This window comes from Ambystoma mexicanum, chromosome 10 (genome assembly GCF_040938575.1).
Source record: "Ambystoma mexicanum isolate Mex_15411 chromosome 10, UKY_AmexF1_1, whole genome shotgun sequence".
Classification (NCBI taxonomy): Eukaryota; Metazoa; Chordata; class Amphibia; order Caudata; family Ambystomatidae; genus Ambystoma; species Ambystoma mexicanum.
The window spans coordinates 236802407-236828393 of record NC_090932.1 but is presented as its reverse complement, the minus strand read 5'-3'; the positions used below and the strand labels follow the sequence as shown (position 1 = coordinate 236828393).

General features: G+C 50.1%; 1 protein-coding gene across 1 annotated transcript in view; it reads right to left on the bottom strand.

Annotated features, from left to right (window-relative positions):
• The window catches only part of PIWIL2 (piwi like RNA-mediated gene silencing 2), a 2524398-nt gene that overhangs the window by 195142 nt on the left and 2303269 nt on the right, over positions 1 to 25987 (bottom strand). The window contains exon 20 of the mRNA XM_069617761.1: positions 15028 to 15133. Coding sequence (XP_069473862.1) covers positions 15028 to 15133 — 106 coding nt within the window. The remainder of the gene's footprint in view (positions 1 to 15027; positions 15134 to 25987) is intronic.

Below are 25987 nucleotides of genomic sequence, written 5' to 3'. Positions count from 1 at the left end.
GGGCTTCATATTGTGAGAAACCAGAGGGTGTCTCACCGGGTTGTCCTCAGGGATCTCTCTCTCAGGTGGCCAGGGCACGGCCATCGCCTTTGGATACAGACCCAGGGGGAGGACCAGTGCAGGAGGATCAACTGGTTGAGGTGTCTTCGAGGAGTGGGGGTGAGACAGCCAACGGCTGACATGATATTCCCGCCTTTTCTGTTCAACTACCCCATCCTATTTTGTAGGACTTTCCGAAGTTCCAACCCCCATCCCCCTTTTCTACACAAACACTGGGCCGAGGAAGAGGGTGACAGAGTAACCAGACTAAATCTCAACCATCATACTGGACATGTCCCGTTATCGGGTCATGCAAAGTGAGGCACTTACACCAAAGTACATACACCTAATACCAGTTAGCTCTCCTCACACGAATAAAAGGCAACACCTAAAGAGAGACACTGAGCAAGGTGGAACGCAAGTGCGAGCAGAACTTCCGGGACTAAGGCACACCTACTGGAGTGGGGCAACAGAACAAGGGACGGGAGCAGCGGGCAGAAACCCCCAAGGGTTCCCTACTAGAGGTTGTTGCACCGACAGGCCGCGAAAGACACGTGGAGAAGGCCAGATCCCACAAGTGAAGATTGCATTGTGTTTCAAGGACGCCAGAAACCCTCCCAGGTAAACAACAGAGTTGGGGAGGCGAGGCCAAGCCTGTGATACTAGCCTTGACTCATGAATTGGAAATAGGAAAGCAAGAAAGAAAGCGCACACAGCCGGTGAGTTGGCAAACTACCTGAGAGACTGGTGTGTGTTAAAGGGAATGAAGTGGCAACATAATATCAGAAGTGAAGGCTGCACGTGTGTGACTGAGACGCAAAGGAAGGCAGACCTGTGAATGAACTTTAAAGTAAAAGGCAGCTGTGAAATCAGCAATACCAAGTAACAGAGTGGTCCGGCGAAAAGAAGTAGCCTACTCGAAAGTCTCTGTTAAAGGTATATTGTTTGAAGCTAAAAATTGAACAAACATCAAAAGTGAATTAAGCGAAGGTAAACGTGAACTTTGAGTCAAAGTGGTCCAGCAGTGGCCGGTAAAGAGAGCCACGCACATTGGAAAGTCTTCGACATCCAAAAGGAGTCTGAGCCCGATTGAGGGAGATCCGAAGAATAATACGCTTGGGGAAGGGAGACCCCTTGCAAGCTTGTGTTGAACTGTGACATCAGAGGTCTGAGCCCGACAGAGAAGGACCTTTGTGAACTGTATGCTGTAAGGTCAGAGCCCGGCAGAGGGGGACCTTTGTGAACTTTACTTTGGAATACAATTTTGAAAGGCAAGAAAGACTCTTTAACGTGGAAGGCCAGGTGGGCCTCAATCCACGGTTTGGAACTGCTTACAGTGTGAGAAACCGAGCCAGAGTGTTTAATCCTACTTACAAGGACAGCCTTACTTTGTGAGGTTTAACGTGAGGAGTAGAGCTGGTTCAACTACATTTATTCTTTACATTTCTCCTTTTTACAGTTTGTTGTACAAGAGATGGGGCAGGCATTAGCTTTTGTTAGCATAGGCCATTTTGATTTGACGGCCTCCACTAGGGCTGTTTTGTTTATCGTTTGATGGTCGAGACTACTCCCAGCATAGTTATAGGGGAAAATAGGAGTTTCTCCAACCCGAACATTTTCAATAAAGGTTTTAAAAATTGTATCCATTGTGTCAGTGTCATACTTGTGATACAATGCCTTTGCTACAATATATATTGGCCCGACATCACATTCAGCACAGGTAATGGTGGTGAGGGGAGAGGACATGGAGCTGCGCAGCACCCAATTATGGTGAAAAGCTTCCTAAAACAGTTGGCACTAAAGATGCTTAAACACAAATACTATGCACATGCCAACAAGGCGGACTGGTTGCTAGCCAGACAATTGAAACAGAGAACGGCTGCCCATACGATCACTGGCATCCTATCCCCTATAGGCGAGACACTTCATACTACCCCTGATATTGCGGCCCAATTTACCACGTACTTGTTACGCTCACCTGGTTCCCACACGGGCGTCAATCGAACCCGGACAGCAGCGGCTTCCATCAACGTGAAGCGTAGGGCAAAGATGGCTGTCTGGACGGACCCGCCTAGTCTCGTGTGCTTGACTCGTAGGAATATTCTCCTGTAGATGGAGAAAGGGACTTAGTCCCGTGGATTTGAGTGCAGACCCCTCCCCATTGCTCCCGCTCTCCCCACTGGCCACCTCCGATATTCCCAATTAGTGTCCTCACCTTATGTTTTTAATGGATGAGCTCTCCATCCTGCATGGCTTGCAGGGGTGCGTAGATACCAGTTACTTCACTGGTTTGGGGTGTTGGAGTTCTGGAAGATTATTGACTCTGGAGTTTACCAAGTTTAAAGAGTTCAATATGTCCAATGACACTCTTGCACCCCTTGGTGATTTTGCGGCAACAAATACTGTCTGGAGGTTGCTGGTGGCGTTCAGGTAAGAGTCTGTATTACCCAACACTATCCGGTAAAGTTGCGGAAGTTTAACTTGTTTTTTTCCTCCCTTCATAGATGCGGCATAAGAAGATGCAGCATATTGAAGGATAATGCCTCCAGTGGTAAATCAGGTAAGCCTTGTGGTAAAATGATTGTCTTTGTAGTCTCTCTAGGCTCACCTCGCTATTCCTTTGTCTTTTTTCCCCAGGTGTTGAAGATCGCCGAAGAAAATGATGGAGGCAGCGCCAAGTCGAAGATGCTGTGGACTGGTGAGAATGAAGCGGCGCTGCAGCTGCGAAGCGACACGTGTCGAAGTAATGTCCCTTCAGGCTCGCAATGGTGCAAGATCCTGAATCAGGTAAGGAATTAGATTAATGTCCGTAACCTAACCTCTTTTCCTATTTTCCCCTTTCTTCTAGGAGCTCCGGATGCGAGGCGGGCGTGGCAGAAGACTGGATGCAGGTTCGCAGGCACGGTGAGCGTTACGCTGCAGAATAACGCGAAGCGTGTGTTGTAGATCGGGCGTGGTTTAAATAGCCTCGAAAGTAGTCCCAGGTAAGAAGTCCCTAGAACCACACCCGAGTAAAAAATAGTCCTTGCAGAAAAATAGTCCCTTCCAGGTCTCACGTTGGCCTGGATGCATGTGCAGCATGGTCTGTCTGAGTTAAGTGATGACTATGAGCCTGGCGCCTTAGGTGCCAGGACTGATTCCTATTATGAGCCTGGCACCTAAGGCGCCAGGACTGAAACCAGATAGCCCCCCTAGCCGGGGCTTCTGAGGTTTTACTAAATGTCTGGATGCCTGCTTCCGGGGCCGATGGGCTTGGTCCAGATGCCCGGGGGTAGGCATCATGACAATACTATAAGAACCTATACAGATCGGATAATCCAGATGAGGGAAACCAAGAGAACTATCTCCAATCAATCCCGCTACCCCAAATCTCGAGCATAGACAAAGAGGCCCTGGAGGTGGATATTACTCGAGAGGAAGTTCTCTAGGCAACTAAACACCTACCCATGGGCCGGACAGATGGACCCGGGATTTTATAAAACCTATCAACAGATCCTGGCCCCTAAATTGACAACTCTATTTAACTTGTTTGCTGCAGCCGGGAAAATAACCCAGACGATGGAGGAAGCAAAAATCCTATTATTCCCCAAGCCAAATAAAGATCCATCACAATGTGGCTCATACAGACCAATCGCATTAATAAATATTGATGCTAAAATATACACGCAAGTTCTTGCCAGTAGACTGGAGGGACTTCTAACACAACTCAAACCCCGACCAGTCCGGGTTTATTAGGCAATGTCAAACGCACGATAATATCAGAAGGGTCTGACACATCCTAGAAAAGATGCAGAAAAAGGGAACCCCTGTGGACTTATTATCACTGGACGCGAAAAAGCGGTTGACCTGCTAGAATGGCCATTCTTATTCAACACCATGCAGAAACAGGGCGTGGGGCCGAAATTCATGGCAATGGTCAGAGCTAATTATTGCAACCTATCGGCCCGCATCCAAGTGAATGGGGAACTTTCATCTCAAATACATTTCTCCAGGGGTACTAGCAGGGGTGTCCACTGTCACACCTCCTGGTCGCACTCTATTTGGAACCTTTCTTAGCAGTTATCCGACTTAACGAAGACATTAAGGGCATACCATTCGGGGGTGGCAGAGTATAAAGTATCGGCGTATGCCGACGATATGCTGCTGACCCTGGGGACACCAGAATCATCAATCCCAGCAGTGATTAATGCCATACAGAAGTATGGGGACGTAGCAGGTCGGAAGGTGAACCAGGCCAAATCAGATATTGAATCTTACACTGAAGGGGACTGATCTCATCCAAGCCAAAGAATCCTCCCAATTTAGGGTGCAATCCAGTATAAAAGTACTGGGAATCCAAATAATGCCATAGCTCAAGCGCCTTTACAACGAAGGGCCTGTACAGCGCCAATTACCCCCTGCAACTGGACCAACTTAAAAACCAACTCTACCCTGGGGACCCCTCTATACATCTTGGCTTGGCAGGATTAATGCCAATAAAATGACGGTCCTCCCAAAATTACTATATCTCTTGCAGGCCCTCCCGATCGCAGTACCAGAGTCGTATTTCTGCACCCTAAACAAGAATATCAGTGCATACATATGGAAAAGGAAGCCCCCTCCTCCCCCGGGTGGCGATGAAGACATTGCAACAGCCTACCAAGAAAGGAGGGTTGCGATTACCAGATCTGCTGGCATATTATAAGGTGGCCCAAATGGTTTGCCCCAGACTGAGGGAAGGTATGGTGACAGATGGATCAGGCAGTGGTGGTACCACAGCTTTAGTGGAGCAACACTGGGACTGGCTGGCAAGGGAAAAACACTTTACCACCTTTCCCTCCCCGTGCACACCTATATGGGGAAACACTGACTTTACTCCAGGGATACCAGAAGGTGGGTTTAAGAAGTGGAAGGAAGCAGGCTATACCAAACTCAGGGACATGTTTCAAGGTGTGGACATAAAATCCTCCACACAATGCAAGGACAAACTGGGTCTAGCAGAATCAGACAAAATGCAATATCTCGAACTACGTCACTGGCTCATGGACCCCAAGATAAGTGAGGGGGCAACTAGATCCCTAACCCGATTCAAAAAGTTCCTTATTTCAGACCCAGGGGACAAACACCTCACCTCTAACATATACAAGCTATTTTAAACCATGAAGCACAATGCAACCTCAGGGCACCACAGATGCATACGGGTCTGGGAGGCGACGGTAGGGGAATCAATCCCGGAGGACATCTGTGAAGAATTGTGGAGTAACATCCCTAATCTTACACATGCAATTCAGCTAAGGGAGTTCTGGTACAAATTAATGACGCAATGGCACTACACCACGTCAAAACTGAAAAAGATCTATCCTAACACAACAGGGAAATGTTGGAGGGACTGTGGAGGGGAGGGGGCTACATATTTGGAGGAGATGTAGCAAACTACAAGCATACTGGATACAAATTGATCAGCATATGCACTCGATATTTAAAACCAATACACAGGGTGGCCCTGGGGTGGAGACCTTAGGCTTACACTGGCCTGGATGGAACCAATGGGCGAAGCCCACCAAGAAAGTGTATGCAATACTATTTCTCTCAGCACTACTAGTCTTAGTGCAAAATTGGAAGGCGAAGGACCCACCTACGGAGCACAATTGGTTCTTGAAAATCTCGCATTTTACTGCCCTGGAATGGATGTCGTACACTCTACAGGGCACAAAAGCGAAATTTGCAACAGACTGGTTGGAAGTTATGGATTTTTTGAATGAAGACTTCAGAAAAGGTTTCTGTCCACACAACCTACTAGGCCTAGTCTGGCCAGTAGATTTGGCTTTTGTCTCTGATAAGTGAGCCCTGAAGGCATACTGCCCCAGCTTTACATCCATCTGAGGCATACACTCAAACATGGGCCCCCCACCACACATACTATTTTTTAACATATCTCTTCCTACTGCGACAAGGTTTGCTCTCCCTCCGGACCCCCAAATTCCTGTCATCCTGGCTGTATGCTAAGGCATGCGGACGAGGCAGAACATCAGGCTACTCCGGCAGGATGACACCAGTCTTGTGAGACAGGCTGGCGGCTACATGCAACCTGCGAATGGCTGGCTGATCCAGAATCGTCCCACACAGCTAGTGCAAGTGGAGCACTAGGGCTTCCGAAAGAGGGGAGTTGACCACTAAAGTAGACCAGGGATTTGAGGGATGGTAATTTGGAGAGGGATTTGGGGCATATACTGAAGAGGGGAGATCAAGGAACAGGCACCAGGGCCAAAAAAAGCAGAGACTTGTAGGGATTTTCGTTGCGGCAGGAGAAAGTAAAGAGCATGCAGTGGAAATAATAAGTTACTCACCGTAGTGACTAACGTACTGCCCTTTTCTCCATACTGCATGGGCATCCCTTCCTAGGGACGGAAGACAGAACCTTTTTCACCAGAAAAAACCCTCTTCCCCTTTCAATTTAAAGGCGTGCAGGGGTGCAGCCCTGGGACCATGCGCTACCCTGACTCCGCCGCCACACCTCAGTCCCCATAGACGTGTCGACAATAGATTAACATTGCCTAATGACAGTTTTATTAGGGGGAGTATGGTGGGATGGGTGTCCAGACATTTGGTTGACTGAAAACTGGTCGAAAGACATTTGGTCGACGCAATTTGGTCGAAAACCAAATGGTCGAATTTTTTTTATTTATATATATATTTTTCGGGTTTTCATTTTTTTTAAAAAAAGGGGTTTTTAGAAAAAAAGGGGGTTGGAGGGGGGACCCCCCCCAAAAAAATAAAAAGGGGTGAAAATAAAAAAATTAAAAAAATCGACCATTTGGTTTTCGACCAAATTGGTTCGACCATTTGTCTGGTCGACCAATTTTTTTCGACCAAATGTCTGGTAACCGGTGGGACGTATGGAGGAAAGGGGACTAAGGAATAAGAGTACGTTAGTCACTACGGTGAGTAACTTATAATTACTCTTACATCCCGTCCCCTTTCCTCCACACTGCATGGGCGATTACAACTGAGTGTAGCCCTAGGGTGGAGAGGAGACCCTCCTTAAGCAAACAGGTTTCTTAGAACCGCCTGTCCGAAAGCCACATCTGATCTAGAGCCGGCGTCCAAACAGTAATGCTTGCAGAAAGCCGAGGGGGTGGCCCAGGCGGCCGCCTTGCTTATGACTTGCCACGGGACCTGCCATTGGAATGCGATGGCCGTGGCCTTGGCTCTGACCGCATGGGCGTGCATGTTAGCTGAGTGGCTTGTGCTGCCCCTCATATGCGCCTCTTTGATGCCCGAGACCATCCAACGTGCTATAGAGGCCTTGGATGCCCGATACCTGGGCCTTGAACCGCCAGCAGGTCCGACATCCAGACAGTGCAGAACCCTCTGAGCCTCATCCTTAGGCTCGGCAAAGAACATAGGTAGCACTATTTCCTTGTTTAGATGGAAAGCAGAGGGTACCTTGGGTAGGAACCCTGGGTGCGTCCGTAGGACTACCTTATCCTTGTGAAAAGTAGTATACGGCTCCGAGTCGACCAACGCCTGGATCTCGCTGACTCTGCGAGCCGAAGTGAGGCCCACTAGCAAGGCCATCTTTATGGCGACCAGCTTGATGTCCACGGACGCCATTGGCTCGAACGACTTGTGCACCAGGGCACCCAACACTACGTTGAGGTCCCACACTGGGTGTGGCATCTTGATGGGCGGGTAGAGTCTGGCGAGGACCGTCAAATGTCTCTTGGCTATTGGGTTGGAAGAGGAAAATACCTCTTCCTCCGAATTTCTGTAGGCTCCAATGGTTGTCAAATATGTGAGGCATGTGTCCACGTGCACGCCTGAGTGAGGTGCGCAGAGAAGGAGAGCACGTCGTCCAACGTACATGTAAGATCTCCTTAGAGTCTGCCCAGTGAAAGAACCTAGTCCACTTACTCTTGTACTGGGTCCTGGTAGTCTTGCGCCGTGCACACTGGACAATTTCTAGGTTAGCTTGTGAGAGGCTGAGGTGCCCTAGCGTGACCTGCTCAGTGACCACGCTGCAAGGGCTAATTTCTGTGGCGCGGGGTGGATGAACCTGGTGCAACAGGGGCGCAGAGGATGTGCTGGGCCCGTCGGAAGGCGAATGGGTGGTCTGTCAGAGAGGCTGAGCACCTCCGACAACCATGGCCTCGCTAACCACCATGGAGCTATCGGAATGACGCTCAGGTGGCAAGACTCCTTTATCTTGCACATCACCCTGTGGACCAGCGGTGTGGGCGGGAAGGCGTATGCCATTTCACTGAATCTGAAATGCGTCGCCCATGGAGCCGGGGCCCTGCACCTGCCAGGACGCAAACTGTTGTCACTTCTTGTTGTCCCAAGAGGCAAAGAGATCCACTTGGGGATGCCCCCACCTGCTCAAGATCTCCAGCAGCACCTGGTCGTTCAATTGCCACTCGTAATTGTCCGCCTCCAAGTTGGACTCCCCCGGAAGGTGGACGGCCTTGAGGTAGACGCTGTTCTCCAGGGCCCATTCCCACATGCTGACTGCTAGTCTGCACAGTGGAGGGGATCTGGTACCTCCCTGCTTGTTAACATAGAACATGCTGGTTGAGTTGTCTGTCTGAATGAGGACAACCTTGGTCCCAATGGCCAGAAGGAAAGCTTTGAGCGCTAGCCAGATGGCCTTCAGTTCCAGCCAGTTGATATGGTACTCCTGCCAGGTCGACTCCATGGGCGCTGTGGCTGTCAAGAGTGGCCCCCCAGCCCTCTCGAGGAGTCCGTAGTGATGGTGACCAGCGGGGTCGGCTGCCGGAAGGGCTTGCCCGTCTGCAGGTTGCAGTCCCTGGGCCACCATGCAAGGTCCGGCTGTAGAGAAGGAGGAATGTTGACGAGCTCCGCTTGAGAGCCCCGCTCCTGATTCCATGATGCTGCTAAGAGCAGCTGTATCCTCTTCATCCTGAGTCTCATGTGGGGGACGGCCAGTAGGACCGCTGCCATGAGACCCAATAGGTGTTGGTACCACCAGGCCGATGTCACTTCTCGGTTGAGGAAGTGAGCAGCGGCCCTCTTGATGGCTGTGATCTTGTCGTGCGAGGGGAAAACTCTCTCGGAGCCCGAGTCCCAGGAAAGTCTGTCTCTGCGTAGGCTGCAGCTGGGACTTCTTGAGGTTGAGCGAAAAGCACAGGTCGTGGAGTGTGCTCATAAGAGCATCGGAAGTGTGGTGCACCGCTTCCGGTGTTGTTCCCTTGACGAGCCAGTCGTCGAGGTACAGGTAGATGTGGTGGCCCTGAGGAGTGCCGGCACTGTATTCATGAGCCTGGTAAACACCAGGGGAGTGGGGGCAAGTTGAGGCCGAAGGGAAGTACCTTGTATTAAAAGAACGATGTGGCTGCCAAATCGGGACGTGTAGATAAGCGTCCTTCAGATCCAGGAAGCACATCCAGCCTCCCTTGCACAATGTCTCCGCTATGAGAGCTGGCGTAACCAACTTGAAATTTGTAGAGGTAGGGAGAGGTTGAGGGTGGATAGGTCCAACACCACTAAGGCCAGCCTGGTTCTCCTCCAGGATTTTCACCATACAGATGAAGAAGCCCAATCCTCGCAGGGAGGCTAAGACTTCTTCCACTGCCTGGCTCTCGGCGAGCAACCCGATCTCTGCCAAAAGAGTTGCTGTCCCAATCTGTAGGAGTGGAGGGGAGGAGAGGAAGGGATGGGTTGGTGGTATCCTGTGGATACTACAGAGAGGATCCAGGGGTCCGGGAAATTCTGACACTAGAACTGTGCATGGAGATCAAGCCTGCCCCCACGAGAGACACGTGGAACCAAAGGGGCGCATCATGCCTTCTTTCCCTCTGAGGCTGTTGTGGAGGAGGGTGGACTGGAAAAACCCCTTAACCCCCCCACCCCATTCTGTTGTTTGCGCCGGTGTTGACTCAGCGAACGGTCAGGCTGCCTGGACCTCTGCTCTTGGAAGCCGCAGAAACTGCTGTATGTATGCTCCTTGTCTGAGCGTTGCTGTGACTGGGTGTACGCCTTGGGCGTGGCCTTTGTAAGGATAAAGACTTTGCAGTTTGCAAGCTGTTTTTCTTTTTATCTTGCTCCTCGTTGGTGGTGGAGTGAAAGAGGTCACAACCCTCGAAAGGCAGGTCCAATATGCGTTCCTGGACGTCCGGGTTAAATTCAGTAGCTCGGAGCCAAGCCGTCTTTCTCATGTCCGTGGCGATGCATATGGCCCGGCCAGAGGTGTCAACGTGGGCCACGGTGGACTCCATGATGTCTTACGCCACCATTTTAGCCTCTGCCAGACCAGCCTTGAAACGGGACTGGCTCTGCAACGGAAGTTCTGGAAGGAAGTCGACTATTTCCCGCCAAAGCCTCTGGTTGACGGCTGCCAGCATGGCATCCGCGTCGGCCTGACGAAGATGCAGCAAAGTGTTGGAATAAAGCTTCTTCTCGTACGCCTCCAAGATCTTCTCCTCCTTGCCTAGCAGCTATGAGGACGAGGTGGCAGAGGATAACTGAGACTTTGAATAGAGTGACACTGCAGCAATCACTGAAGAGTGTGGCTGAGGGTGGGCCGACAGCAAGAATTTATCCCCTTCCATTTGCCTGTATTTGGCGTCCAGGAATCGAATGACCGGCTGGACAGAATGGGGGACAATAGCCACCCCTTTTTAGCCAAGTCGACAACGTGCTTTTGCATCGGGATCCCCGTTATAGCCGAGGGGCGTAGAGTGAGGACCTCAGCGAGCACGCCTGCCTCTGGTTGTTAGACTTCGGGCTGAGGAAGACCTAGATATTCTGCCAGCCCTGCAAGTCGTTCGTGGAAGGTCTTGGCTGACAATGGTGTGTCGGGGACTTCTTCCTCGTCTGTGTCCATCTGGGTGTCTGTTAGGGAGAATTCTCTCTTTAGGCTGAATTTCCTAACCTAGTAAGTCCCCCAGCAGCTTTGCTGGATTTCTGGAGTTTGTTTTTTTCCTCCTGCTAAGAGTGAGACTCTTTCTCCCACTCTTGGTCATGATTTATGGTATTCCTTTGATTGGTAATGTGTTTTATGGGCTATGGGGTCCTTTACTCCATAGGGTCTCATGTGTTTTTCCTATGTGTGTTACACAGCACCCTCCGTGCAGTAACATAGGGGTGTCATAGTGACACCCCACCATAGACTCCATAACCTGGGACTGACTACTGTCTCCCAGGGCATGTAAAGTCACCATTGGCTTTACTAGTCCCAAATTATTAACAGAAACCAGTACAAACCATCATATTGTGGACGTACTGGTCGGGGCAATTCGATTGCCCTGGGGTCTGTTAGTCGAGGGGGCACGTCTCCGTCCCCCCTGATCGAGTTTTGGCTGGTGGCAGTGGAAACTACTTTTTATATTCGACCGCGAATATTTCCCTATGGGATTTTCCCATTGTTCGAGGCTACCAACTTTAATTATTTAATTCTCATAGCCTCGAACATACCACCGGTTTATTTCATTAATATTAATTCTCCGGTTGGTATTTTTTGCCAAGACTCGATTCTAAAATGGCGTTTGTGTTCTCTTCTGTGACTCCAACCCAAGTCGAGCCCTTTGTTCCACTTTTTGGCGGGCTTCTCCACAGAAGCCTCCAATAGTGGTGCCACTCTGTCTGGGTACCACAGGGGGTGTCGGAGGGGGTTTAGGCACCCTGGACTGAATTACTTTGGTAACTCAAGTCGCACTCTTGTGTGATTGGCCCAAGTGGTGAGCCGGCCGGCTCACCACTAAGCATGTTTGAGTGACAGCTAGGCTGAGTGAATGGGGGTTGTCTGCATAAAAGCAGGGCTTTGGGGACTGGAACTTCAGAAGTCGCCACAGGACCTGAGAATCCGACGAGGGAGAAGCTGAGCCGACCTACCACGACGACACCACCGGTGGAGCCCTGCGGAACCGACTCACCACTTCCCGACGACAGAGAAGATCTCGTGGCTGGAGAGGCTTCTTCCCCCGACTGGTGGGCACAACCAGTTTACCTTTCTTTCTTCGCACCCCAGCCCGATTTGTGGTCGAACTGCCCGTGCCAAGCACCCCGGCAGCCGGATAGCCACTCACCACTGAACCGCGAATCACCGGACCGCTCCTTGTACCTGAGAAACTCCGCGGCTGGTTTCTTCCCTGGCAGTGCAACCGACTCCTGTCTTCCTCCACGACGAGATCCTCTCTTCCCCCGGACGAAGCACTGACTTGCATCCGCTGCCAGGAACAACTGCCCCCGCTGGAGCGTTCTCACCACTTTAAGGTTCTGTGTCCGCCAAGCCTCCCTTTCTAAAGATTGCAACAAGGTAATAATAACTCCTTAACCTTCTGGACTGGGCTGGCCGTCTTGACCCTCTAACTGGTCCCTTTCTTTGGTCCAACTCCTTTTTGAATCATTAAAAGACTTTTGTGCACTGCAACCGTGTGACCTTGGACACATTTCGTTTCGATCCCCTTAAAGTGGATCCGGCCTACTGACTCTGAATTCACAGTTTTCCTTTGCCTTCCTCTCTTGTTATGTTCTTGTAAAAGTGTTGGGATCTGTTTCTCTGCTTTTCTCTCCCTTTTTTAAAACGAACTATTAGAGTGCCATCTACGTTAAGCGCTCACCGCTGTCTGAAAATAAGTGTGGCTTTACTTAAGACTTGTCTAATATTCTTTTAAGGGAGTGTATATCTTTTAGTGACCGTGTTTTTGAATTGCTTACTATTAGTGCCTGTGTGTTTTTCTAGGTGTGGTTTTAAATAAATAATTATATCTCTTTTACACCAAGCTCTGGTCAGTTTTTACTTGTTCTATTGTGTGCTCCTGACCTATTGTGAATACTCTGTATACTGCCTAACTCTTCTTGAGGGAAGCCTGACTGCTCAGCCACAGCTACCAAGTGAATCTGTGTGGTACAGACTGCTACCAAGTGGGTTTACTGCCAAACGCCTATAGTCCTAAATCTTTTGCAGTGGTCCCAGAGGGAACTGCACAGGTTTTTGCCTAACAGTGTCGGGCTGGACCGGCGGGGGAGGAGGAGTGGCTGCGGAGTGGGGACCGGAGTCAAAGGCTGCAGCGGAACCGCCGGACACCTGTGGGAGGCAGGGAAGACGGAATCGTAGGAGCCAGCATGGCCAGCGGAGGCGGCACTGGGGCCTGCGGCGCCATGGGAGGAATGACTAGGGACGCGCGTGCAGAGGGGTCGGTGGGAGCAAGTCCCTGATGACATCCTTGAGGATGGCCCCCATCTGAGGAAATCTCATGAGCCCGAGGAAACTTTCGAAGAACCTGTCCTCACAGCCTGGTGGAGTGGCAGGTGATATTGATGGGATGGTGTGCGGCTGCTGAGGTCGTTGCGTATCCTGTCTAATCGGTCGCAGAGGGAACCTGCCCTGCGCTAACAATGGATAGACTGTAGGCCACATACCTAGTTGATACCAGTCCCACCTTGACACTCGTTCCTCCACCTGCTCGGTGCAGTATCTGACGAGAATCCAGGTCGTCAGGCGCGCCGGCCATCTTGTCGAGCTGCTTGCCACGTGCTGCAGTCGTAGTCGTAGTGCTTTGCTCACTGGGCCCAGCCTCCTCCAGGACTCTGGGCGGTGGAGTGTCAGGCCTACCCGGCACCTCAGGCCGGGACCTGGTAGGCTTGTCGCCCTCGCGGATCCGTCAGTTGTGTTGGGTATAGGCTCCCCCTCGGCAATGATGCCGGTACAAGGGCATAGCACCTTGGGTGAACACCCGGTAAAAGAACCTTCGGGTCCCTCATCACTGTCTTCGGGAGGATCTACTGACCCCTCGGCCTGTCGGCCGGTAGCTGAATTAGCCTCGGTACTCGTACTGGTATGAGAACCCGAGAGGTTCCTCCCGCTCAGGCGAGTCCTTGGGAAGGAGTCTCCCCTGTGGGGTGCGCTGGAAAAGAGCAGCCCTACCTTGGGCCTTGATCGATGCTTGACCAAGTCCTTCAGATCCTCAGGAGGTGACCTTTTTCGAAGAGCTTTCTCCACCTAGCCAGTCTGTTCTTCAGAGCCCATGAAGAAAGCGTGTCAAAAGAGGTACAACCCACCCAGCTGTGGTTGAGCGGAGGCAAAGGGCGTGGGGGCCTGATGTAGGAAAGAGCCCTTTGCAGGCTGGACACCTGCTGAACACTGTTGAAGTCGACATGCGGCGGGGAGTAGCGTGACGCCAAAGGACCGAGTACCTGATTGAAAAAGATAAAAAGACAGAAGAAAGTATCCGGGGAAGAGCGCGTCGAATTACATGTTCGAAGCCAAACCCAGGAGCGCTGATGAATTTGGCCATTCCCGTCGACGCGGAAAAGGGAACTGGGGTGTGGCGCCAGAGGGCAGAGTCAGGGTAGCGCATGCTCCCAGGGCCGCACCCCCGTGCGCCTCTATATTTAAAGGGGAAGAAGGTTTTTTCTGGTGAAAAAGGTTCTGTCTCCCGTCGCTAGGAAGGGATGCTCATGCAGTATGGAGGGAAGGGACGTAAGAGTAAGGAGAGAGTAGTGACCAGAGGAATAACTGCAGTATGCATACTTCTCCAGGCACAGGTTCAAAGAAGCAATCAAAAGAGCAAACACATGCAAACAAATTTATAAGGGAAAAGCAGGTTACTGAATCCTAATTTCAGATTGGCAGACATTCAAGGAAGTAACTCCTCATTGTGGATATGGGGAAAACCAACAGAAAATACAATCTGTGCCTTCCCTAACCAATACCACAATCATTGCCAATTGCCATGCCAAACCGATAATCTGAATTCCAACACCCCTGTTCTCTCCTTTCTATGAAGCAACTGTATTGGCCAAAGGGTGGCGCAAGCACCAACATTAAACACACATTTGGACGATGGTGTAGGCATACTTTCAGTCACCCTTTCAGGTGCAACAAAACATTCAGATTATTTTCTCCGCAACATCACACATACCAGATGAATGAACGAAGGGAGAGAAAGAGTAACATTGTTTGAGTACATTGCAAGCGCCTAATTGCCAAAAACTCCATCATTGTTCCATTTATGCAAACTAAAAACAATGAAGCTTAACATTACTTACCTCATAGTATTTCTGTAATGCAGCTACCAGGCAGAGTTTTAAGCTGTCCACAATTTCCTGATGAGGTAACTGGAACACTACTCGGGAGTACCACTTGGTTAGAATGCTTCCAATAGTTAAAGGGTGGCAAGCATGAGGATCAGAAAAAGAAAGTAAGATCAGAAACAAATGTAAATAATAACGAGAGGGAAACAAAAAAGTCACAATCCATGAAAAGCAATCTCAGTGTCTAAGCTAGAGCACAAAGTGAAAACCATGTACTTTAAGAAGGGCATGTCAGATCATTTGTAATTGTTTATTTATAAAGCGCTTATACACAGGTGGAGTGCTTCAAAGCGCTTCAAGACAGGAAGCGAACAAGGGAATAAAGAAATCATTCTTAGGCCTTGAAGATTCCGAATGATCTTAAACAGAAAACTGAAAAACAAGCATTCTAGGCTTGACAGTATTTCTCCTAGTGCAAGTGCATGAGGTGTTACAGTTGCGACCAAGCAAAGGAGGGAGGACAGAAAAAGAGGGTGGGGGACAGGACAGACGAATGAAAAAGTTACTTTCTTACCTGGTAAAGTTCTTTCGATGGGATGGTCCGACGACGTATTCCATATCTATGACAGGTAGTGTCCCCAGCTGTGCTGCTTCCGAAAATCTTCAGCATCTGCGTCCTGCGTCGATCCGCCGTCCCCAAGGACCTCCTCCGATGGCCGACGTCACCCGATGTGATAAGGACGACGCACGACGCCCATAGCCTCAGTTAGTTTTTTCCCCCAGAATGTGTGGCACCAATTTTCTGCCAGTCCGATACACAAGGCCTTGCGGAACGCAAGCTGCAATCGCAAAAGAAATTCTGCAGCGGGGAAGGTAGGGAGGGAGCGATATGGAATACGTCGTCGGATCATCCCATCGAAAGAACGTTACCAGGTAAGAAAGTAACTTGTTCTTCGAGGGGATTGGGTCCTCCGACGTATTCCATATCTATGACAGACTCCCAAAGCAGTACCAAGCAAGGAGGTGGGGAAAGAATTTAGAACACAAATTTAGCATGCCCAATTAAATTGCGGAATATAGGACTGCCTTGCCAAAGGCCAGATCCTGCCCTCTGATGGAATCGAGGGAGTAGTGACATACAAAAGTATGTACTGAAGCCCAGGTGGCTGCATCACAGATGTGACGAATAGGAACACCCCTCTGCAGGGCAGTAGACGGAGCCACTCCCCTGGTAGAATGGGCCCGCAAGCCAGCCGGAGGGTCCTTACCCGCCAAGTGGTAACACTCGGAGATAGCTAAAATAATCCAACGAGACAAAGTCTGTTTCGTCACAGCTTGTCCCAAACGCTTTCCTGCGTAACCAATGAAAAGTTGATCGTCCACTCTGACCCGGGACATGCGCGAAATATAAAAGCTCAACGCTCTCCTAGGATCAAGCCTATGGAGCCTCTCTTCTTCCTTACCAGGATGTGGAGGAGGATAGAACGCCGGAAGAACAACCTTCTGGCTCAAATGAAAATCCGAAACCACCTTCGGAAGAAAAGGACGAACTCTAAGGACAACCCTGTCCTTATGAAACACAGTGAAGGGTGGCTTAACTGAAAGTGCCTGTAACTCACTCTGCACGCGGAAGTACCCGCAACCAAAAACACAGTTTTACGAGTTAGCAGTCTCAAAGGGCAAGAATGTAAAGGCTCAAACGGAGCACCCATAAGAAACTTAAGAACAAGGTTCAAATCCCAACCGGGCACCAGAAAAGGTGATGGAGGGAACACAATAGTGAGCCCTTTCAAAAACTGAGAAATTAAAAGAATCTTAAAATAGGAACATTCTTCAGACGAGCTCTTAAAGATGGACAGCACCGACAGGTAACCTTTAATGGTCCCCACTTGCAAGCCCCTGTGGGTCAAGGAAAGCAAAAAAGACAGAACCATGGGAATGTCACATTCAAAAGGATCCACATTCTAAACTCTGCACCAGTCGCAGAACTTTCCGGTACAGAGACTTTGTTTCCGGCCGCCTGGCCGAGAGCAACACCTCCATCACGTCTTCAGAGAGGTCCCAATCCTTATACCTCAACCTTTCAGAAGCCAAGCGTGAAGGTTGAGGGATCTGACCTCTGGATGGAGAACCTGACCCCCCCTCCCGTGAGAGCAGATCGTCTCGGTAGGGAAGACGACGTGGAGGGCAGATGGACAAGTCGAGAAGGTCCGGGTACCACGTCCTCCGGGCCCACGCCGGAGCAATGAGGATCATCCGGGAACCGAACCTCTGTAACCTCCGCAGTACTTGCGGGATGACAGGGACTGGAGAAAACGCGTACAGCAGTGGGAATGACCACTCCACCACGAACGCGTCTCCTAAGGCTCCTTTTGGAGGAAATTCCCACGAGCAAAACCTTTCGCACTTCCGGTTGACACTGGAGACGAAGAGATCTACTTGAGGGGTCCCCCAAAGGGCAAAGATCTCCTGGAGAATCTCTTTTTTGAATTTAAATTGAGGGAGAAGCCCAGCTTGTGAAGGGAGTGGCAGGTGACAGACAGATGATCCAGGACTTGCTCGGGAGAGCTCCCCCTGATCAACCAATCGTCCAGTTAGGGGTAGACGTGAATCCCCCCTTTCTTGAGATGCGCTGCCACCACCACCATGAGCTTGGTGAAAACCCTCAGGGCGGAGGTCAATCCGAACGGCAGGACCCGAAACTGAAAGTGCGAGTCGCCAACTGCGAACCTCAGGTACTTCTTGTGCTTGGGATGGATCGGCACATGGAAGTAAGCATCCTTGAGGTCGAGAGACACCAACCAGTCCTGAAGTTGAAGGGCCTGAAGGACTTGAGAGAGAGTAACCATCTTGAACTTGTCCTTCCTGAGGAGTTTGTTCAAACCGCGCAAGTCCATGATGGGTCTCAATCCCCCGTCTTTCTTCGTAATAAAAAAATAAGGGGAATACCATCCCTTGTTCCTCTCCGCTACAGGCACCAGTTCTATGGCGCCTTTCTCCAGCAGGGCTTGAATTTCCTGCGCAAGGAGCGGATCCGGACTCTTCGAAGAGAGGTTCCCAGGTGGATTGTCGTGAGGCCTCTGCTGAAAAGGAAGACAGTAGCTGTGGGTTATGATCTCCAGAACCCACACATCTGAAGTAATGGCTCGCCACTCTACAAGATGCTGCGCCAGCCTTGCCCCCCCAACGGCGAACCATGGGACCTGGCCTCATGACTGAGTGGTAGCGGCTGCGACGTTGCCTGAGGGCAAAGAGGCAACTGCCCGAGCGGCCTTGGCACCTCGAGCACCCTTGTTTCCACCTCTGGCACTCTTACGGTGGCCTCTTTGACTGCTAGCTCCTCTCGCTTTACAGAAGGACGAGTAATAGCGAAAGGAACCTCCCCTCCATTGCTGTCCGCTAGGACGAAAAGGCGCAGGTTGGCGAACTGCAGCGCCCAACGACTTCGCTGCAGCTTTAGAGGTCTGCAACCTCTCAAGACTCTCGTCAGCCTTGCTGCCAAAAAGATGTTCACCGTCAAAGGGCATGTTGAGGAGCCGGGACTGCACATCAGGAGCGAACCCAGACTTCCGCAACCACGCAAACCTGTGTATTACGGTGCTCGCCGCCATGGACCGGCTGACACAATCTGCCATGTCCAAACCCGACTGAACGGCCTCACACATGGCATCCTTGCCATCCTGAACCATAGCAAGGAAACCATCCCGTTCGTCCCCTACGAGAATACGTTCAGCCGCTAATGCAACACAGTTCCACAGAGTGTGTGTGAAACGAGACAAGGCACATATGGAGTTGGCCGCCTGAAGCGCCATAACCCCTGAAGAAAAAACTTTCTTCGCCCCGCCATCAAAATGTTTGTTGTCCCTATCCGGAGGGATGGTAGGATACGACGCCTGCTTTGCCGGGGCCGTAGCCGCCTGCACCACCAAACTCTCCAGAGTGGGGTGCCTGGACAAGTAGCAGGGGTCGCGACTGGCTGGACGGTATTTTCGCGACAAAGACTTGCCCACTGCCGGGAGACTCTCCGGAGCAGTCCAAGCCGCCGCCACCCTTCTCTGCAGAGCCATATGAAACGGCAAAACCGGGTCAGTGGGGGGACCAAGATCAAGGATGTCCGTGAGATCATCCTGAACGAACTCCCCTGGGGGAGCTGACCAACCCAAGTACTCGGTGACCCGAGACATAAGGCACCGATATGAATAATCGGCATGAGTGCCAGGCTCCGGCCTACAAAACTCCACCTCCGGAGAGGTGTCCAGTCCACTGGCATCATGAAGTGACTGCCTCAGATCATCAAACTGGCTATGGCCCGAGATAAGCTCATCTGATACCGTAACCGGAACCAGGCCGTCATCAGAGCCTTCATCACCCTCTGAAATGTACTCCAGGCGGGGAGAGGAAGACATCTGGGGACCAAAGCATGCCTGACCTTAGCCAGAGCCTTTTTAGGGGCTAACCCCGTGCCACGGGGCCCCTCCGATACCACCGCCTCGAAAGGCGTCAAGGGCGCCGAACGAGTCGGTGCCGGTGTCGACAGAAAGGCGTCGACATCGAGCGAATCGGCGTTGACGTCAGCTGCGGCGTCGACACAGGCCTCGAAGCCGGAGCTGCGAGCGTGTCTCTCGACGACCTAGGCGCCGACAGCGTTGACGACCCCCTCGGAGGCGGAGCCTCGAGAGAAATCGTCGACATCTTCTTCGAAGACGGCACAGGATCACGCGGTCTTGAGCGCGTCGAGGACCGGGACCTGGAACGGGCATGGCGAGAACGGCTACCCTTGTCCGAGCGGGACCTCTCCCACGAGCCGTGCCGACCACCCGAGCCCGAAGGCGTATCATCGGTGTCTCTTGACCGGTGCCGACCGACCCCACTCGGAGGCGCGGACGGACCGGTGCCCTGCGATTCAAGAATCGCTAGCATCTGCTTCCCGAAGGAAGCCCATTCCTCCGGTGTCGCTTGCATGGAGGGATAAGCGACCCGCCGACGGGCGGAGTCCTCGGAAGAGGACGGGGAAGGCGACCGATGCTGGCGCTTCCGGGAATGCCTCAAAGAGGCGGAGGAGTGGGAAGACCGACTCCTGGAAGGAGACCCACTGGACTTCCGACGATGACACGCAGAGTTGCCCCTCAAGTCATCCGTCGAAAGCCCCGCAGACCTCGACTTCCGGGGCTTAGACACCCGACCTACCGACAGCTTCTTCTTGCGTTCCCGCAAGGCCTTTGCCGTGATCGACCGGCAGTCGACACAGTCATCCGTATCGTGGGCCTCCCCGAGGAACCAGAGGCAGGCGTCGTCTGAGTCCGTGACCGACATCTTGGACCCACAGTCGACGCATTTCTTGAAGCCCGGATGCGGGGTTGAAGACGAAGTAGACATCGCCACAAACAGGTCTTTGCAAAAAACCGAGCAGGTTCAACGAACCCCGAAGAAAACAGCAAACTCTAAAGAGTCGAGGCGTACCGAGATTCACGAAGCGAACATGTTCGCGGAAAAACGGAACTGAGGCTATGGGCGTCGTGCGTCCTACTTATCACATCGGGTGACGTCGGCCGTCGGAGGAGGTCCTCGGGGACGGCGCATCAACGTCATCGCCGAAGATTTTCCGAAGTTGCAAAGCTGTGGACATTACCCGTCATAGATATGGAATACGTCGGAGGACCCAATCCCCTCGAAGTACTAGTTCTAGTACATTCAGGTCATGCATGCGTACAGACAAAGGTGCAAGGAAGAGGGGGTGGAGGTGAACAAACGCGTCCAGTCCAACAGGGCTCTGGATGAAGTGGAGAGAGGTTGCCTCGCTCATGGAGCATAAGCAGAAGTGCAGTAATGCTGAACATAGTGCAGTGGCCCAGAGGCAAGTGCAAAGACTCTCACAGGAGGTCTGCGACCTGCAAGGATCTGGGGGTGAACCAGGCAACCAGTCAGCAGAAAACTGAACAGGTTAGGGGGAGAAGGAGAATGGAAGTAAAAAACAGAGGTTAGAGGGGGAGAGGGAGAGAGAAGGAAGAAGAGAAGAGGAAGGTCTTCAGGAGTTTCGGGAACTTAAGGTGCTCCGGCTCAAGACCAAGAGAGGCAGGGTGGCTGGTTCCAGAGGGAGGCACCTGCAGAGGATAAACCTCTACTACCAAATCTTTGTTTGTGAAAGCGGCTCACCCGCAGAGAGTTGGAAGAGGAGTGGAGAACTGTAGAGGGAGAGTATTTAGGAAGACAGCATTCTAGATAGTGAAGGCCTCAGTGCGAGAAAGCCTTGTGGATTATGCAGAGGGTCTTGAACTTGATCCTTGTAGCCACGGGGAGCGAGTGGAGGGATTTCAGCACCTGAGAGAACCTGAGGCCAAGGATAAGTCTTGGATAAGTCTTGCAGTTCTGTTCTGGATGAGTTGTTGAGGACGGAGAGTAGAAGTATGAAGATTGAGAAAGAGGCTATTGCAATAGTCCAGCATAGAGAGAACCAGGGCTCTAGAGGTGGTGAGCCTCTGGGGGAAAGTGAGAAAAGGTAGAATACCTCTGAGGAGGTGCAGTTGGCAATAGGACTTTTTGGAGATGTCCGAGATGTGAGAAGAGAAGGAGAGAGTGGAGTCGAAGATGACCCCAAGATTGTTTGCCTCATTGGTAGGTGAGGGCGCAGGGCCAAGGGAGGCCGGCCAATGTGAAAGTGAGAAAGTGGGAGCTGGGGTCCCAATGAGGACGATCTGTCTTACTGACATTCAGGCAGAGATTGATGGCAGTACACCAGGACTGAATTGCGGATATACAGTTAGGGATGAGCAATTATGAGGCGGCTGAGGGTAGCCTGAAAGAGAGCTGCCCTTCATCCTCATAACACTGACAGTTAAAGGTAAAGGTAGAGATCCTGTGGGCCAAGGGGGCCATGTAGATATTGAAGAACCAGGGGGGACAGGTTAGATCCCTGGAGGACACCACAAGTTGAGAGTGATCGAGCAACCTGGGAGGGCCGTTCAGAGAGAAAGGAGGCGAGCACACCAGGGCCTGATCTGTGATGCCCAAGGTATCACAGAGATGGGTGATCAGGATGTTGTGATTTACTGTATCAAAAGCAGAAGAGAGGTCAAGAAGAATGAGGACAGAGGGAGAGTTGGACTCAAGATTTGAGAGCAGGTCTTCACGGGTGTTCAGAAGAGCAGTTTCTGTGCTTCTGGATGCTCTAAAGCCAGACTGATGGTCATGGAGACAACCAACAGATTCAGGGTAAGTTGGGTGATAACCAGCTTCTCCAGGAGTTTTCCCAGGAAAGGAGTGATGGAGATCAGGCGATAATGTGCCAGAATAGACAGGTCGGCAGAGGGTTTTTTGAGCAGAGGGTGCACAAGAGAGTGCTTGAGAGGAGAGGGGGAAAACTCCAGTCACGAAAGAGATTGCAGAGGTCAGCCAGGGTTGGAGCGAGAGTGTCATGTTGTCCTTGTTAGTTGTGGAGGGGCAGGGGGCCACCTGTTTGGAAGAGGCTTTCATAGGTTGGGCTAGTCTAGAGACCTCATGTGTGACAGGGGAGAGGCAGGAGAGAATAGGGGGAGGTGTGGGGGCTAACTAGAGGCCCCAAGAGATGTTGACGCAGGAGGGGGAGCATTGTTGGTGAAATGTGCCCCAGAAGAAGGCGGCAGGCCAGTTTGTCAGAGGGTGCACCTGAGGATACCAATTCCCATTCCGCAGCTATGCACTTGCGTTTAAGGGGAGCTAGATCGGAGTCGTACCAGGAGTTGCACTTTTTGGCAGGCTTCAGTCAGACCCTCATGACAGGGGCAAGAATGTCAAGAGTGTTGGAAATGGAACAGTGAAAATTAGAGAGGGTTATATCAGGGTGGGAGTCAGCCGCAGGAGTAGAAGGAAGAAAGTAGGTGGAGGCAAAGGCAGCCACTGACACTAATGGGGCGGATGACCTTGAAGGTAGTAGGTGGTGTAGGGTGTGCCATTGCTAAAGTATAAGAGAGCTTTAAGTGAGAAGAGAATGAATAGTCTATGAGAGTGAGGTAGTGAGAGGAATAGAGAGTGGGATGTCTGAAGATGAGAGCATCCAAGGTGTGGCCATCAGTGTGCGTTGGACTAGAGGGTAGAATAGAAAGGTAGCCGCACAGGTTGCGGAAAGGTCCTGAGGAGTCCGGAGAGTCCAAATGGATGTTAAGATCCCCCAGCAGGAGGAGTCTGGAAGACAAGGAGAGGTGAGAAGAGGCCAGGTCAGCCCATTCCTAGAGGAATAGGGTGGACTGGCCTGGCGGCCGATAGAAGGTGGCAGGAGAAAGTGAGGCGACAGGGGCGAGAGAGAGCCTGCAGACCAGGCATTCAAAGGAGGAGTAGACCTGAGTGGCAATAATCGAAACAAGGATCCGCTCAGGAAAGATCAAGGCTACTCCACCTCCTGGCTTGTTGGGTATGGGCACAGAGAGGATTTTTTTTAAAAATGATTTAGTATATTTCTAAACTTTTCATTTATATACATTTCATAGTCGCAGTAAGATACTATCACTCCAATTTTTAAAAGTACGTTCATCCTATATCTTTTGTAATGTTCTTCCAAAATTGGATGATCGTATACACTAGTTTTTTGTCGTTTCCTAATATAATTTGATCCCATCTCTCATTTACGAGAGAGAGGGTTCCTGTAATTTCTCTTTCCTTACAAAATCTGCAAAAAAGGCCTGAGTGATTGCTAATTGTTTAGTTTTTGCTAAACGTTCACGTGTTGGAAGCATATTAAGACGCAGACACAGAAAAAAGTTGCATATCCCTTTGTCAGGAAAAGTCTTCAGATATTTCAGAAGTTGGTTGATCGGCCTTATTTCAACTCCACAGTGTAGATCCATTGGATACTGGGTCTTCAGATGTAGTGTGGAAATCCAGTCATTTTGCATTATTCTCCTTTTGGCATGCTGTGGGCGGCAGCGCAACACTTCCAATGATATATCAGACTTCGTTTTCCATTTGTTCAAGACGAAATTAGTGGTTATCGCAGAATTTGTGCGGAGGATCTTGATGGCTGGAATATCATCCTCACTCTGGATTTTTCTGTATAGCTCAAGTATTTTCTATGTTATTATGGATTGCAGAGACTGTTGCGATTTCAGTGAATCTGTACCAAGGGAAACGAAGAGGGCAATGCTAATACTTTGCACCAATAGATTGCTTCAAGCTGTTGACATACCAGTGGATCGAGTTTAATCATTGCCTCGCCTCCATAAGCTAAGATTGCTACCACCTTTTGTCTAAAAAAGGCTACCACTGGTTTCAGTGAGAATTTCCTGTATTTCCTGTGGATGTAGGCGCTTTGTCTGGCTAGGGCGTGTTCTTTGGATTTCAGATGTTGAATCCATTCCCCTTCAGACTTTGTTTGGTTGATCGAAACACCGAGATATTTCACTGTTTTGACTTGCGATCGTTTTTCTTTTTCTAGAAACCAGGAAAATTGAGCCTTTATCCCTTTCTTAGTTAACAGCATGATTTCTGTTTTTTGCGTATTTATTTTTAGTTAGTTTAACCTCATATGGCTTTCCAGCTGGTTAAGGCATATCTGCAGGCCTCTTTGGGTTTTAACAAAAAGAACTATATCATCTGCGTACATCATCTGCAGCAGTGGAATAGCATTTATTCTCTGCGGATTATGAGTTGGGATATTCATGTGATCGTCAAAGTCCGAAGTAAAAAGGTTGAAAAGGTTATCCGCCAAGGGGCACCCTTGTTTCAACCCATTCCATGTTTTGATTGGTGTTCCAACTACGCCATCCGCTGACATGCAAATTTGGATACTAGTGTTGGTATATAGCTGTTTGATAGTTTCTACAATTACGCATTGGACATTTAATGGCTTCTAATTTGTCCCAGAGTAGTTGTCTGTTGACCATGTCAAACGCAAGTTTCAGATCCACAAAAACTGCATAAATATGATTTTTTTCTCTTATTGCCTCTTTTTTTAGCAGGTTTAATAGGAACAGATTGAGGTTAGCATCAACTTTCTTGGTGAATCCAGTTTGTCGTTTTGCTTGACGAGTGTTCTTCATTGCCCACATATTCAACTTTTGTAGTAAAAATGTGGCAAAGATTTTCCCTAGGGGATATAGTAGGGCGATGGGACGGTAATTACACTGATTCTTTCGGTCTCCTTGCTTACATATAAGCACAAGTATTGCTGTTTTCCATGTTTGCGTTTCCACAATCAATTCAAACAGTTGCATACACAGTTTTATCCAGTGTTCGGAATTCTGTTTGATAGCCCATCAGGTCCTGGTGCGCGGGATGTATTCAAATGAGCGATAAGTGTCACAATATCGTCTTGATTGTATTCGAAAGTCCATTTAGTCGATTGTTTCGCAGATGTAAAATTATATTTGATATCTCTAGCTTTATATAGTTCTGTCAAATGACTAATCCATGCTAGTTCTGCCACATCCAGAATTAATTTACATTGGCATTGTAGCGTTGATCAAGAATGTTCCATAGAGTTCTGGAATTCCTATTCGCTAATGCCTCAAGCATGTTTCATGAATCATATTGGGATGCCAGAAATCTATGGGATTTGGTCTAATTTGTATATTGTTGTTTTGCCTTCTTAATCAGCTTGTCCTGGTTTCTTTCTGGACCCTTCATAATGGCTCTGATCCTCCTTCGCAGTTCCATTTTCTTCTCTTTCACCTGTATATTAAAGCAGCGAGTATGTTGTGATCTTAGTTTGTGTTTGATGTTTGTTGGAAGGGGCTAAGAAGCCATTCATAGTTCAATTTATCTGTCCCTTGCCGCGCCGTTGTTAGAAAGGTTTTGGGAAGACTTCTCGTTTGATTTTTAGCCATTCACAGTCTGGGGAGTCTTCCGTCGAGTTCTACTTGCGGGAGCTTCATTTTTGATTTTACTGAACTCGCTGAGGTCCAAACTATATTCAGCATCCGATGATCACTCTTATCGGAGTAGATAACGTCTGCTTTGACAAGTTTTTCCTTTATCCCTTGTGAGATATAGATGTAATCGATCGCTA